General features: G+C 43.1%; 1 protein-coding gene across 5 annotated transcripts in view; it reads right to left on the bottom strand.

Moving 5' to 3' along the window:
- LOC139554034 (attractin-like) overlaps nucleotides 1–16,711 on the bottom strand; it is a 233,635-nt gene that overhangs the window by 123,510 nt on the left and 93,414 nt on the right. For all 5 annotated transcript variants that reach the window (XM_071366930.1, XM_071366934.1, XM_071366931.1 and 2 more), the window contains exon 10: nucleotides 851–1,005. In XM_071366930.1, the coding sequence (XP_071223031.1) occupies nucleotides 851–1,005 (155 nt within the window). The remainder of the gene's footprint in view (nucleotides 1–850; nucleotides 1,006–16,711) is intronic.

Below are 16,711 nucleotides of genomic sequence, written 5' to 3'. Positions count from 1 at the left end.
AACGACGAGACAGCCTATAGGAAAGAGGTCAGAGACCTGGCCAACCTCTCCCCAAACGTGATCAAGACAAAAGGAGATGATCATGGACTACAGGAAAAAGGAGCACTGAGCACGCCCCCATTCTCATCGATGGGGCTGTAGTGGAGCAGCTCGAGAACATCAAGATCCTTGGTGTCCACATTACCAACAAACTATCATGGTCCAAACACACCAAGACAGTCTTAAAGAGGGCTCAACAATGCATATTCCCCCTCTGGAGATGGAAAAGATTTGGCATGGGTCCTCAGATCCTCAAAAAGTTCTACAGCTGCACCATCGAGAGGATCCTGATTGGTTGCATCACTGCCTGGTACGGCAACTGCTCGGCATCAGACCGCAAGGCACTACAGAGGGTAGTGCGTACGGCCCAGTACATCACTGGTGCCAAGCTTCCTGCCATCCAGGACCTCTATACCAGGCGGTGTCAGAGAAATGACCAAAAAAATTCTAAAAACTCCAGTCACCCAAGTCCTAGACTGTTCTTTTTGCTACCGCAGGGCAAGGGGTACCAAGTCTAGGTCCAATCTTTTTTTATTTGATTTCAGGACAAGAGATCAGTCTCTGCTGTTGTTTTAATGAACTAACAACCTTTAGAATGACATGTGGTGTTTCTGAGAGGTTATTAATGGCTATAAATGGCCATATGATCTGTCACTGCCCAGGATGTAGACCATTAAGTCTGTGTTGTTATGTTTGTAAGTGGTTATACATTATTGCTTTATGAGGCTGTCATGTCCCCTGGTTGTATGTCTGCGGCACGCTCATCTTGTAATGAAAGATTTATGAGTGGTTGTAACAGGCTGTCACGTACCCAGGTCATAGGCCATGAAGTCCGAGGAGAAGCACTTGGCTCCGTGGCTCATGGACGTGTCGTTGTGCGTGTTCCCTCCAAACACCAGCATGGTTCCGCTAACGATGACCGCCGTGTGGAGGTACCGGAAGAACCCGCTGTCCTTTAGAACCGTCCTGGAAACACACAGAACCATTGAGAAAATCAGCAGGAGAACAGATACAATGTGTCCCCGAAATGACCCCCTATTCTCTATGGGCCCTGGACAAACCTAGTGCACTATATAGGGAATAGGACACCCTATTCTCTATGGGCCCTGGACAAACCTAGTGCACTATATAGGGAATAGGACACCCTATTCTCTATGGGCCCTGGACAAACCTAGTGGACTATATTAGGGAATAGGACCCCCTATTCTCTATGGGCCCTGGACAAACCTAGTGCACTATATAGGGAATAGGACACCCTATTCTCTATGGGCCCTGGACAAACCTAGTGCACTATATAGGGAATAGGACACCCTATTCTCTATGGGCCCTGGACAAACCTAGTGGACTATATTAGGGAATAGGACACCCTATTCTCTATGGGCCCTGGACAAACCTAGTGCACTATATAGGGAATAGGACACCCTATTCTCTATGGGCCCTGGACAAACCTAGTGCACTATATAGGGAATAGGACCCCCTATTCTGTATGGGCCCTGGACAAACCTAGTGCACTATATAGGGAATAGGACACCCTATTCTCTATGGGCCCTGGACAAACCTAGTGGACTATATAGGGAATAGGACCCCCTATTCTCTATGGGCCCTGGACAAACCTAGTGCACTATATAGGGAATAGGACACCCTATTCTCTATGGGCCCTGGACAAACCTAGTGCACTATATAGGGAATAGGACACACTTATGGGCGGCAGGTAGCCTGGTGGTTAGAGCGTTGGGCCAGTAACCAAAAGGTTGCTGGATCAAATCCCCCAGTTGACAAGGTAAAAATCTGTCATTCTGCCCCTGAACAAGGCAGTTAACCCACTGTTCCTAGGCTGTCATTGTAAATAGGTAAATAAGAATTTGTTCATAACTGACCTGCCTAGTTAAATAAAGGTAAAATTATAATATACTGTCCCAATACCACCAGGTACATGAATTAACAGTAATAAAGTATCTACACAGAGGGAATGCGTTAAAACCGTGGTTACTACAGGTAATGTCTTATTATTATTATGGAGTTAAACACTTACTATAGAATTAGAGCCAGACCCATATGAGATACCGATTACAATATTATTATTATTATTATTATTATTATTATAGGTGGAACAACAAATATAAATGTTTTCTGTAGGGATTGAAACTCAACTCTCCGACTGGTGTAGTTGCGTTGGGTTATATGTCCAGTGTTACTGTAGCACGCGCCAGGCAAGACTGGTTTATAGCCATGTAAAGAGTGCCCTCTTCAGGACAAATAATGAAATGCAAAAACTCAATAAAATTCTATGAAGAATGGCTTTTTCGTCACATTTTATATCAGCCTTTTTAAATGCTGATACAAATACATCAGTATCAGCCGATGGTATCTGTGATAAATCGGTCGGGCTCTGCTGTTAATAAGGGCGTATGAACAGAGCTTATTCACAGATTAGTGGAACACCCTTGTAGTTAGTCGCTCTGGATCAGAGTGTGACGATAAGAATATCTGACAAATAACTGCATTATAAAATGTAATACAAAACACCCTCAAAAGAGGTCTTCGCTGAAACTTAAAGGACTAGTTCACTATTTTACAACTTGCTGTTAGATGGTTCCTCACCCCAATTTGACATTTTGACTGTTTGAGTACTCAAATAAAAAAGCAGTTTTTAGAAGACAAGGCCCACACTAGAAACAAATGTGTGCATTATATCTACACTGAGTGTACAAAACACAAAGAACACCTTCCTCATATTGAGTTGCGCCCCCCTCTCCCCTTTACCCTCAGAACAGCCTCAATTCGTCAGGGAATGGACTCTACAAGGTGTGGAAAGCGTTCCACAGGGATGCTGGTCCATGTTGACAGTCAAGTTGGCTGGATGTCCTTTGGGTGGTGGACCATTCTTGATACACATCGGAAAATGTTGAGTGAAAAACCCAGCAGTGACTGACACAAGAACTGTGTCTGGCACCGGTTAGCATACTTTGTCATGACATGCCAACGACAAATTCTGAAAATACACCTCCATGCCTAACTGACCAGATTATGAAAGACAAACATTGTCATTTTGAATTCCCTGTGGAAGCGGTGGAAGAAATATTGTTGTCCAACAATGACAAGCCACCGGGGCCTGACAATTTGGATGGAAAATGACTGAGAATGATAGCGGACGATATTGCCTTCATAAAGTATTCACATTCCATGACTTTTTCCACATTTTGTTGTGTTACAGCCTGAATTTAAAATGTTGATTCGTTTTTGTCCCTGGCCTACACATAATGTCAAAGTGGAATTATATTTTTTAGAATTGTTATCAAAAAAAAAAAAAAATGAATAATAAATATTCAACTCTTTTGTTATGGCTAAATAGGATCAGGAGAAAACCATGTCTGAAGTCAGAAAATAATTAATTCTGTACAGAATATTTCAAAACATGCATCATGTGTCCAACAAGGCACTGAAGAAATACTGCAAAAAATGTGGCAAAGCAATTCACTTTTTGTCCTGAATACAACGTGTTATGTTTGGAACAAATCCAATACAACACATTGCTGTTTCCCACTCTTCATATTTTCAAGCATGGTGGTGGCTGCATCATGTTATGGGTATGCTTGTTTATTTTGTATTTTTTATTTAACCTTTAACTAGGTAAGTCAGTTAAGAACACATTATTTTTAACAATGACGGCCTACGCCGGCCAAACCTGGACGACACTGGGCCAATTATGAGCCGCCCTATGGGACTCCCAATCACGGCCGGTTGTGATACAGCCTGGATTCGAACCAGGGTGTCTGTAGTGACGCCTCTAACATAGGCCTACACATAGAGAGACAGAGGGGCCTACACATAGAGAGATAGAGGGGCCTACACATAGAGAGACAGAGGGGCCTACACATAGAGAGACAGAGGGGCCTACACATAGAGAGACAGAGGGGCCTACACAGAGAGAGACAGAGGGGCCTACACATAGAGAGACAGAGGGGCCTACACATAGAGAGACAGAGGGGCGTACACATAGAGAGACAGAGGGGCCTACACATAGAGAGACAGAGGGGCGTACACATAGAGAGACAGAGGGGCGTACACATAGAGAGACAGAGGGGCGTACACATAGAGAGACAGAGGGGCGTACACATAGAGAGACAGAGGGGCCTACACATAGAGAGACAGAGGGGCCTACACATAGAGAGACAGAGGGGCCTACACATAGAGAGACAGAGGGGCGTACACATAGAGAGACAGAGGGGCCTACACATAGAGAGACAGAGGGGCGTACACATAGAGAGACAGAGGGGCCTACACATAGAGAGACAGAGGGGCCTACACATAGAGAGACAGAGGGGCCTACACATAGAGAGACAGAGGGGCCTACACATAGAGACAGAGGGGCCTACACATAGAGAGACAGAGGGGCGTACACATAGAGAGACAGAGGGGCCTACACATAGAGAGACAGAGGGGCCTACACATAGAGAGACAGAGGGGTCTACACATAGAGAGACAGAGGGGCCTACACATAGAGAGACAGAGGGGCCTACACATAGAGAGACAGAGGGGCCTACACATAGAGAGACAGAGGGGCCTACACATAGAGGTACAGAGGGGCGTACACATAGATAGACAGAGGGGCCTACACATAGAGAGACAGAGGGGCGTACACATAGAGAGACAGAGGGGCCTACACATAGAGAGACAGAGGGGCCTACACATAGAGAGACAGAGGGGCCTACACATAGAGAGACAGAGGGGCCTACACATAGAGAGACAGAGGGGCCTACACATAGAGAGACAGAGGGGCCTACACATAGAGAGACAGAGGGGCCTACACATAGAGAAACAGAGGGGCCTACACATAGAGAGACAGAGGGGCGTACACATAGAGAGACAGAGGGGCCTACACATAGAGAGACAGAGGGGCCTACACATAGAGACAGAGGGGCCTACACATAGAGAGACAGAGGGGCCTACACATAGAGGTACAGAGGGGCCTACACATAGAGAGACAGAGGGGCCTACACATAGAGAGACAGAGGGGCCTACACATAGAGAGATAGAGGGGCCTACACATAGAGAGACAGAGGGGCCTACACATAGAGAGACAGAGGGGCCTACACATAGAGAGACAGAGGGGCCTACACATAGAGAGACAGAGGGGCCTACACATAGAGAGACAGAGGGGCCTACACATAGAGAGACAGAGGGGCCTACACATAGAGGTACAGAGGGGCCTACACATAGAGAGACAGAGGGGCCTACACATAGAGAGACAGAGGGGCCTACACATAGAGAGACAGAGGGGCCTACACATAGAGAGACAGAGGGGCCTACACATAGAGAGACAGAGGGGCCTACACATAGAGAGACAGAGGGGTCTACACATAGAGAGACAGAGGGGCCTACACATAGAGAGACAGAGGGGCCTACACATAGAGAGACAGAGGGGCCTACACATAGAGAGACAGAGGGGCCTACACATAGAGAGACAGAGGGGCCTACACATAGAGGTACAGAGGGGCGTACACATAGATAGACAGAGGGGCCTACACATAGAGAGACAGAGGGGCCTACACATAGAGAGACAGAGGGGCATACACATAGAGAGACAGAGGGGCCTACACATAGAGAGACAGAGGGGCCTACACATAGAGAGACAGAGGGGCCTACACATAGAGAGACAGAGGGGCCTACACATAGAGAGACAGAGGGGCCTACACATAGAGAGACAGAGGGGCCTACACATAGAGAAACAGAGGGGCCTACACATAGAGAGACAGAGGGGCGTACACATAGAGAGACAGAGGGGCCTACACATAGAGAGACAGAGGGGCCTACACAGAGACAGAGGGGCCTACACATAGAGAGACAGAGGGGCCTACACATAGAGGTACAGAGGGGCCTACACATAGAGAGACAGAGGGGCCTACACATAGAGAGACAGAGGGGCCTACACATAGAGAGACAGAGGGGCCTACACATAGAGAGACAGAGGGGCCTACACATAGAGAGACAGAGGGGCCTACACATAGAGAGACAGAGGGGCGTACACATAGAGAGACAGAGGGGCGTACACATAGAGAGACAGAGGGGCGTACACATAGAGAGACAGAGGGGCGTACACATAGAGAGACAGAGGGGCCTACACATAGAGAGACAGAGGGGCCTACACATAGAGAGACAGAGGGGCCTACACATAGAGAGACAGAGGGGCGTACACATAGAGAGACAGAGGGGCCTACACATAGAGAGACAGAGGGGCGTACACATAGAGAGACAGAGGGGCCTACACATAGAGACAGAGGGGCGTACACCTAGAGAGACAGAGGGGCCTACACATAGAGAGACAGAGGGGCCTACACATAGAGGTACAGAGGGGCCTACACATAGAGAGACAGAGGGGCCTACACATAGAGAGACAGAGGGGCGTACACATAGAGAGACAGAGGGGCGTACACATAGAGAGACAGAGGGGCGTACACCTAGAGAGACAGAGGGGCCTACACATAGAGAGACAGAGGGGCCTACACATAGAGAGACAGAGGGGCCTACACATAGAGAGACAGAGGGGCGTACACCTAGAGAGACAGAGGGGCCTACACCTAGAGAGACAGAGGGGCCTACACATAGAGGTACAGAGGGGCCTACACATAGAGAGACAGAGGGGCCTACACATAGAGAGACAGAGGGGCGTACACATAGAGAGACAGAGGGGCCTACACATAGAGAGACAGAGGGGCCTACACATAGAGAGACAGAGGGGCCTACACATAGAGAGACAGAGGGGCCTACACATAGAGAGACAGAGGGGCCTACACATAGAGAGACAGAGGGGCCTACACATAGAGAGACAGAGGGGCCTACACATAGAGAGACAGAGGGGCCTACACATAGAGAGACAGAGGGGCCTACACATAGAGAGACAGAGGGGCCTACACATAGAGAGACAGAGGGGCCTACACATAGAGAGACAGAGGGGCCTACACATAGAGAGACAGAGGGGCCTACACATAGAGAGACAGAGGGGCCTACACATAGAGAGACAGAGGGGCCTACACATAGAGAGACAGAGGGGCCTACACATAGAGAGACAGAGGGGCCTACACATAGAGAGACAGAGGGGCCTACACATAGAGAGACAGAGGGGCCTACACATAGAGAGACAGAGGGGCGTACACATAGAGAGACAGAGGGGCCTACACATAGAGAGACAGAGGGGCCTACACATAGAGAGACAGAGGGGCCTACACATAGAGAGACAGAGGGGCGTACACATAGAGAGACAGAGGGGCCTACACATAGAGAGACAGAGGGGCCTACACATAGAGAGACAGAGGGGCCTACACATAGAGAGACAGAGGGGCCTACACATAGAGAGACAGAGGGGCCTACACATAGAGAGACAGAGGGGCCTACACATAGAGAGACAGAGGGGCCTACACATAGAGAGACAGAGGGGCCTACACATAGAGAGACAGAGGGGCCTACACATAGAGAGACAGAGGGGCGTACACATAGAGAGACAGAGGGGCCTACACATAGAGAGACAGAGGGGCCTACACATAGAGAGACAGAGGGGCCTACACATAGAGAGACAGAGGGGCCTACACATAGAGAGACAGAGGGGCGTACACATAGAGAGACAGAGGGGCCTACACATAGAGAGACAGAGGGGCGTACACATAGAGAGACAGAGGGGCCTACACATAGAGAGACAGAGGGGCCTACACATAGAGAGACAGAGGGGCCTACACATAGAGAGACAGAGGGGCCTACACATAGAGAGACAGAGGGGCCTACACATAGAGAGACAGAGGGGCGTACACATAGAGAGACAGAGGGGCCTACACATAGAGAGACAGAGGGGCCTACACATAGAGAGACAGAGGGGCCTACACATAGAGAGACAGAGGGGCCTACACATAGAGAGACAGAGGGGCCTACACATAGAGAGACAGAGGGGCCTACACATAGAGAGACAGAGGGGCGTACACATAGAGACAGAGGGGCCTACACATAGAGAGACAGAGGGGCCTACACATAGAGAGACAGAGGGGCGTCGTCTTGCTGGCTCGGATGCTTTCTCCGGTGAGATACATTCAGCTTCTTGCGATTTTTTTTAATTTTTATAGCCGAGACGAAAGATAAATATTTGTTTCTTCTTCTCTTGGCAGCCACTGCATAGAACACCTGCTCCAGTAATGGGTCGACAGGCACATAACATTTCAGACAATTTAAAAAACTATATTTTCAGACAGTAGAATTCTGCTCTGGCATAGAATGTTCTATTGTTTCCCTGACAACAATAAACGTTGCTGATTGATGTTGTGTTGTCGAAGCAGTGTTTTATGGTAGGGTAGATAGTGTTCTCTTTCTACTAAATGTATTGGGTAAGTCTGTGTGAGTGGTCTGCATGCAGGGAGCTGGTAGGCAGGCAGCTTGAAATAATCTGATTGACAGTTCTGGTTACCTAGTAATGGACTTTAGCCCTGCTTCAGAAGCGGCATTCCTTAACCTACAAGTTAAACGCCCATTCAATGCTTTGAAACTATCTCCAGAGAAGGTTATGTGGCGGCATTTAAAAAGCCATAGTGTACACTTTTCAGACAAATAAATGCTGTGGCTGAGGCACTTTCCAGGTGCCACACTTTATATAACAACATTTATAGAGGCCTAGGCTATAATATTCTGCCCATATGAACAACATTTATAGAGCCCCAGGCTATAATATTCTGACCATATGAACAACATTTATAGAGGCCCAGGCTATAATATTCTGCCGATATGAACAACATTTATAGAGGCCCAGGCTATAATATTCTGCCCATATGAACCATATTTATAGAGGCCCAGGCTATAATATTCTGACCATATGAACAACATTTATAGAGGCCCAGGCTATAATATTCTGACCATATGAACAACATTTATAGAGGCCTAGGCTATAATATTCTGCCCATATGAACAACATTTATAGAGGCCTAGGCTATAATATTCTGCCCATATGAACAACATTTATAGAGGCCTAGGCTATAATATTCTGCCCATATGAACAACATTTATAGAGGCCCAGGCTATAATACTCTGACCATATGAACAACATTTATAGAGGCCCAGGCTATAATATTCTGACCATATGAACCACATTTATAGAGGCCCAGGCTATAATATTCTGACCATATGAACAACATTTATAGAGGCCCAGGCTATAATATTCTGACCATATGAACCACATTTATAGAGGCCCAGGCTATAATATTCTGACCATATGAACCACATTTATAGAGGCCCAGGCTATAATATTCTGACAATATGAACAACATTTATAGAGGCCCAGGCTATAATATTCTGACCATATGAACCACATTTATAGAGGCCCAGGCTATAATATTCTGCCCATATGAACAACATTTATAGAGGCCCAGGCTATAATATTTTGACCATATGAACAACATTTATAGAGGCCCAGGCTATAATATTCTGACCATATAACAACATTTATAGAGGCCCAGGCTATAATATTCTGCCCATATGGACCACATTTATAGAGGCCTAGGCTATAATATTCTGACCATATGAACCACATTTATAGAGGCCCAGGCTATAATATTCTGCCCATATGAACAACATTTATAGAGGCCCAGGCTATAATACTCTGCCCATATGAACAACATTTAGAGGCCCAGGCTATAATATTCTGACCATATGAACCACATTTATAGAGGCCCAGGCTATAATATTCTGACCATATGAACAACATTTATAGAGGCCCAGGCAATAATATTCTGACCATATGAACCACATTTATAGAGGCCCAGGCTATAATATTCTGACCATATGAACCACATTTATAGAGGCCCAGGCTATAATATTCTGACAATATGAACAACATTTATAGAGGCCCAGGCTATAATATTCTAACCATATGAACCACATTTATAGAGGCCCAGGCTATAATATTCTGCCCATATGAACAACATTTATAGAAGCCCAGGCTATAATATTCTGACCATATGAACAACATTTATAGAGGCCCAGGCTATAATATTCTGACCATATAACAACATTTATAGAGGCCCAGGCTATAATATTCTGCCCATATGGACCACATTTATAGAGGCCTAGGCTATAATATTCTGACCATATGAACCACATTTATAGAGGCCCAGGCTATAATATTCTGCCCATATGAACAACATTTATAGAGGCCAAGGCTATAATATTCTGCCCATATGAACCACATTTATAGAGGCCTAGGCTATAATATTCTGACCATATGAACCACATTTATAGAGGCCCAGGCTATAATATTCTGCCCATATGAACAACATTTATAGAGGCCCAGGCTATAATATTCTGACCATATGAACAACATTTATAGAGGCCCAGGCTATAATATTCTGACCATATGAACCACATTTATAGAGGCCCAGGCTATAATATTCTGACCATATGAACAACATTTATAGAGGCCTAGGCTATAATATTCTGACCATATGAACAACATTTATAGAGGCCCAGGCTATAATATTCTGACAATATGAACAACATTTATAGAGGCCCAGGCTATAATATTCTAACCATATGAACCACATTTATAGAGGCCCAGGCTATAATATTCTGCCCATATGAACAACATTTATAGAAGCCCAGGCTATAATATTCTGACCATATGAACAACATTTATAGAGGCCCAGGCTATAATATTCTGACCATATAACAACATTTATAGAGGCCCAGGCTATAATATTCTGCCCATATGGACCACATTTATAGAGGCCTAGGCTATAATATTCTGACCATATGAACCACATTTATAGAGGCCCAGGCTATAATATTCTGCCCATATGAACAACATTTATAGAGGCCAAGGCTATAATATTCTGCCCATATGAACCACATTTATAGAGGCCTAGGCTATAATATTCTGACCATATGAACCACATTTATAGAGGCCCAGGCTATAATATTCTGCCCATATGAACAACATTTATAGAGGCCCAGGCTATAATATTCTGACCATATGAACAACATTTATAGAGGCCCAGGCTATAATATTCTGACCATATGAACCACATTTATAGAGGCCCAGGCTATAATATTCTGACCATATGAACAACATTTATAGAGGCCTAGGCTATAATATTCTGACCATATGAACAACATTTATAGAGGCCCAGGCTATAATATTCTGACCATATGAACCACATTTATAGAGGCCCAGGCTATAATATTCTGACCATATGAACCACATTTATATAGAGGCCCAGGCTATAATATTCTGACCATATGAACCACATTTATAGAGGCCCAGGCTATAATATTCTGACCATATGAACAACATTTATAGAGGCCCAGGCTATAATATTCTGCCGATATGAACAACATTTATAGAGGCCCAGGCTATAATATTCTGCCCATATGAACCATATTTATAGAGGCCCAGGCTATAATATTCTGACCATATGAACAACATTTATAGAGGCCCAGGCTATAATATTCTGACCATATGAACAACATTTATAGAGGCCTAGGCTATAATATTCTGCCCATATGAACAACATTTATAGAGGCCTAGGCTATAATATTCTGCCCATATGAACAACATTTATAGAGGCCTAGGCTATAATATTCTGCCCATATGAACAACATTTATAGAGGCCCAGGCTATAATACTCTGACCATATGAACAACATTTAGAGGCCCAGGCTATAATATTCTGACCATATGAACCACATTTATAGAGGCCCAGGCTATAATATTCTGACCATATGAACAACATTTATAGAGGCCCAGGCTATAATATTCTGACCATATGAACCACATTTATAGAGGCCCAGGCTATAATATTCTGACCATATGAACCACATTTATAGAGGCCCAGGCTATAATATTCTGACAATATGAACAACATTTATAGAGGCCCAGGCTATAATATTCTGACCATATGAACCACATTTATAGAGGCCCAGGCTATAATATTCTGCCCATATGAACAACATTTATAGAGGCCCAGGCTATAATATTTTGACCATATGAACAACATTTATAGAGGCCCAGGCTATAATATTCTGACCATATAACAACATTTATAGAGGCCCAGGCTATAATATTCTGCCCATATGGACCACATTTATAGAGGCCTAGGCTATAATATTCTGACCATATGAACCACATTTATAGAGGCCCAGGCTATAATATTCTGCCCATATGAACAACATTTATAGAGGCCCAGGCTATAATACTCTGCCCATATGAACAACATTTAGAGGCCCAGGCTATAATATTCTGACCATATGAACCACATTTATAGAGGCCCAGGCTATAATATTCTGACCATATGAACAACATTTATAGAGGCCCAGGCAATAATATTCTGACCATATGAACCACATTTATAGAGGCCCAGGCTATAATATTCTGACCATATGAACCACATTTATAGAGGCCCAGGCTATAATATTCTGACAATATGAACAACATTTATAGAGGCCCAGGCTATAATATTCTAACCATATGAACCACATTTATAGAGGCCCAGGCTATAATATTCTGCCCATATGAACAACATTTATAGAAGCCCAGGCTATAATATTCTGACCATATGAACAACATTTATAGAGGCCCAGGCTATAATATTCTGACCATATAACAACATTTATAGAGGCCCAGGCTATAATATTCTGCCCATATGGACCACATTTATAGAGGCCTAGGCTATAATATTCTGACCATATGAACCACATTTATAGAGGCCCAGGCTATAATATTCTGCCCATATGAACAACATTTATAGAGGCCAAGGCTATAATATTCTGCCCATATGAACCACATTTATAGAGGCCTAGGCTATAATATTCTGACCATATGAACCACATTTATAGAGGCCCAGGCTATAATATTCTGCCCATATGAACAACATTTATAGAGGCCCAGGCTATAATATTCTGACCATATGAACAACATTTATAGAGGCCCAGGCTATAATATTCTGACCATATGAACCACATTTATAGAGGCCCAGGCTATAATATTCTGACCATATGAACAACATTTATAGAGGCCTAGGCTATAATATTCTGACCATATGAACAACATTTATAGAGGCCCAGGCTATAATATTCTGACCATATGAACCACATTTATAGAGGCCCAGGCTATAATATTCTGACCATATGAACCACATTTATATAGAGGCCCAGGCTATAATATTCTGACCATATGAACCACATTTATAGAGGCCCAGGCTATAATATTCTGACCATATGAACAACATTTATAGAGGCCCAGGCTATAATATTCTGCCGATATGAACAACATTTATAGAGGCCCAGGCTATAATATTCTGCCCATATGAACCATATTTATAGAGGCCCAGGCTATAATATTCTGACCATATGAACAACATTTATAGAGGCCCAGGCTATAATATTCTGACCATATGAACAACATTTATAGAGGCCTAGGCTATAATATTCTGCCCATATGAACAACATTTATAGAGGCCTAGGCTATAATATTCTGCCCATATGAACAACATTTATAGAGGCCTAGGCTATAATATTCTGCCCATATGAACAACATTTATAGAGGCCCAGGCTATAATACTCTGACCATATGAACAACATTTAGAGGCCCAGGCTATAATATTCTGACCATATGAACCACATTTATAGAGGCCCAGGCTATAATATTCTGACCATATGAACAACATTTATAGAGGCCCAGGCTATAATATTCTGACCATATGAACCACATTTATAGAGGCCCAGGCTATAATATTCTGACCATATGAACCACATTTATAGAGGCCCAGGCTATAATATTCTGACAATATGAACAACATTTATAGAGGCCCAGGCTATAATATTCTGACCATATGAACCACATTTATAGAGGCCCAGGCTATAATATTCTGCCCATATGAACAACATTTATAGAGGCCCAGGCTATAATATTTTGACCATATGAACAACATTTATAGAGGCCCAGGCTATAATATTCTGACCATATAACAACATTTATAGAGGCCCAGGCTATAATATTCTGCCCATATGGACCACATTTATAGAGGCCTAGGCTATAATATTCTGACCATATGAACCACATTTATAGAGGCCCAGGCTATAATATTCTGCCCATATGAACAACATTTATAGAGGCCCAGGCTATAATACTCTGCCCATATGAACAACATTTAGAGGCCCAGGCTATAATATTCTGACCATATGAACCACATTTATAGAGGCCCAGGCTATAATATTCTGACCATATGAACAACATTTATAGAGGCCCAGGCAATAATATTCTGACCATATGAACCACATTTATAGAGGCCCAGGCTATAATATTCTGACCATATGAACCACATTTATAGAGGCCCAGGCTATAATATTCTGACAATATGAACAACATTTATAGAGGCCCAGGCTATAATATTCTAACCATATGAACCACATTTATAGAGGCCCAGGCTATAATATTCTGCCCATATGAACAACATTTATAGAAGCCCAGGCTATAATATTCTGACCATATGAACAACATTTATAGAGGCCCAGGCTATAATATTCTGACCATATAACAACATTTATAGAGGCCCAGGCTATAATATTCTGCCCATATGGACCACATTTATAGAGGCCTAGGCTATAATATTCTGACCATATGAACCACATTTATAGAGGCCCAGGCTATAATATTCTGCCCATATGAACAACATTTATAGAGGCCAAGGCTATAATATTCTGCCCATATGAACCACATTTATAGAGGCCTAGGCTATAATATTCTGACCATATGAACCACATTTATAGAGGCCCAGGCTATAATATTCTGCCCATATGAACAACATTTATAGAGGCCCAGGCTATAATATTCTGACCATATGAACCACATTTATAGAGGCCCAGGCTATAATATTCTGACCATATGAACCACATTTATAGAGGCCCAGGCTATAATATTCTGACCATATGAACAACATTTATAGAGGCCTAGGCTATAATATTCTGACCATATGAACAACATTTATAGAGGCCCAGGCTATAATATTCTGCCCATATGAACCACATTTATAGAGGCCCAGGCTATAATATTCTGCCAATATGAACAACATTTATAGAGGCCCAGGCTATAATATTCTGACCATATGAACCACCTTTATAGAGGCCCAGGCTATAATATTCTGACCACATGAACAACATTTATAGAGGCCTAGGCTATAATATTCTGACCATATAACAACATTTATAGAGGCCCAGGCTATAATATTCTGCCCATATGGACCACATTTATAGAGGCCTAGGCTATAATATTCTGACCATATGAACCACATTTATAGAGGCCCAGGCTATAATATTCTGCCCATATGAACAACATTTATAGAGGCCCAGGCTATAATACTCTGCCCATATGAACAACATTTAGAGGCCCAGGCTATAATATTCTGACCATATGAACCACATTTATAGAGGCCCAGGCTATAATATTCTGACCATATGAACAACATTTATAGAGGCCCAGGCAATAATATTCTGACCATATGAACCACATTTATAGAGGCCCAGGCTATAATATTCTGACCATATGAACCACATTTATAGAGGCCCAGGCTATAATATTCTGACAATATGAACAACATTTATAGAGGCCCAGGCTATAATATTCTAACCATATGAACCACATTTATAGAGGCCCAGGCTATAATATTCTGCCCATATGAACAACATTTATAGAAGCCCAGGCTATAATATTCTGACCATATGAACAACATTTATAGAGGCCCAGGCTATAATATTCTGACCATATAACAACATTTATAGAGGCCCAGGCTATAATATTCTGCCCATATGGACCACATTTATAGAGGCCTAGGCTATAATATTCTGCCCATATGAACAACATTTATAGAGGCCAAGGCTATAATATTCTGCCCATATGAACCACATTTATAGAGGCCCAGGCTATAATATTCTGACCATATGAACCACATTTATAGAGGCCCAGGCTATAATATTCTGCCCATATGAACAACATTTATAGAGGCCCAGGCTATAATATTCTGACCATATGAACAACATTTATAGAGGCCCAGGCTATAATATTCTGACCATATGAACAACATTTATAGAGGCCCAGGCTATAATATTCTGACCATATGAACCACATTTATAGAGGCCCAGGCTATAATATTCTGACCATATGAACAACATTTATAGAGGCCTAGGCTATAATATTCTGACCATATGAACAACATTTATAGAGGCCCAGGCTATAATATTCTGCCCATATGAACCACATTTATAGAGGCCCAGGCTATAATATTCTGCCAATATGAACAACATTTATAGAGGCCCAGGCTATAATATTCTGACCATATGAACCACCTTTATAGAGGCCCAGGCTATAATATTCTGACCACATGAACAACATTTATAGAGGCCTAGGCTATAATATTCTGACCATATGAACCACATTTATAGAGGCCCAGGCTATAATATTCTGCCCATATGAACAACATTTATAGAGGCCCAGGCTATAATATTCTGACCATATGAACAACATTTATAGAGGCCCAGGCTATAATATTCTGCCCATATGAACAACATTTATAGAGGCCCAGGCTATAATATTCTGACCATATGAACCACATTTATAGAGGCCTAGGCTATAATATTCTGCCCATATGAACAAC

Source organism: Salvelinus alpinus, chromosome 25, assembly GCF_045679555.1.
Source record: "Salvelinus alpinus chromosome 25, SLU_Salpinus.1, whole genome shotgun sequence".
Classification (NCBI taxonomy): Eukaryota; Metazoa; Chordata; class Actinopteri; order Salmoniformes; family Salmonidae; genus Salvelinus; species Salvelinus alpinus.
This window is presented reverse-complemented; position numbering and strand designations above follow the sequence as displayed.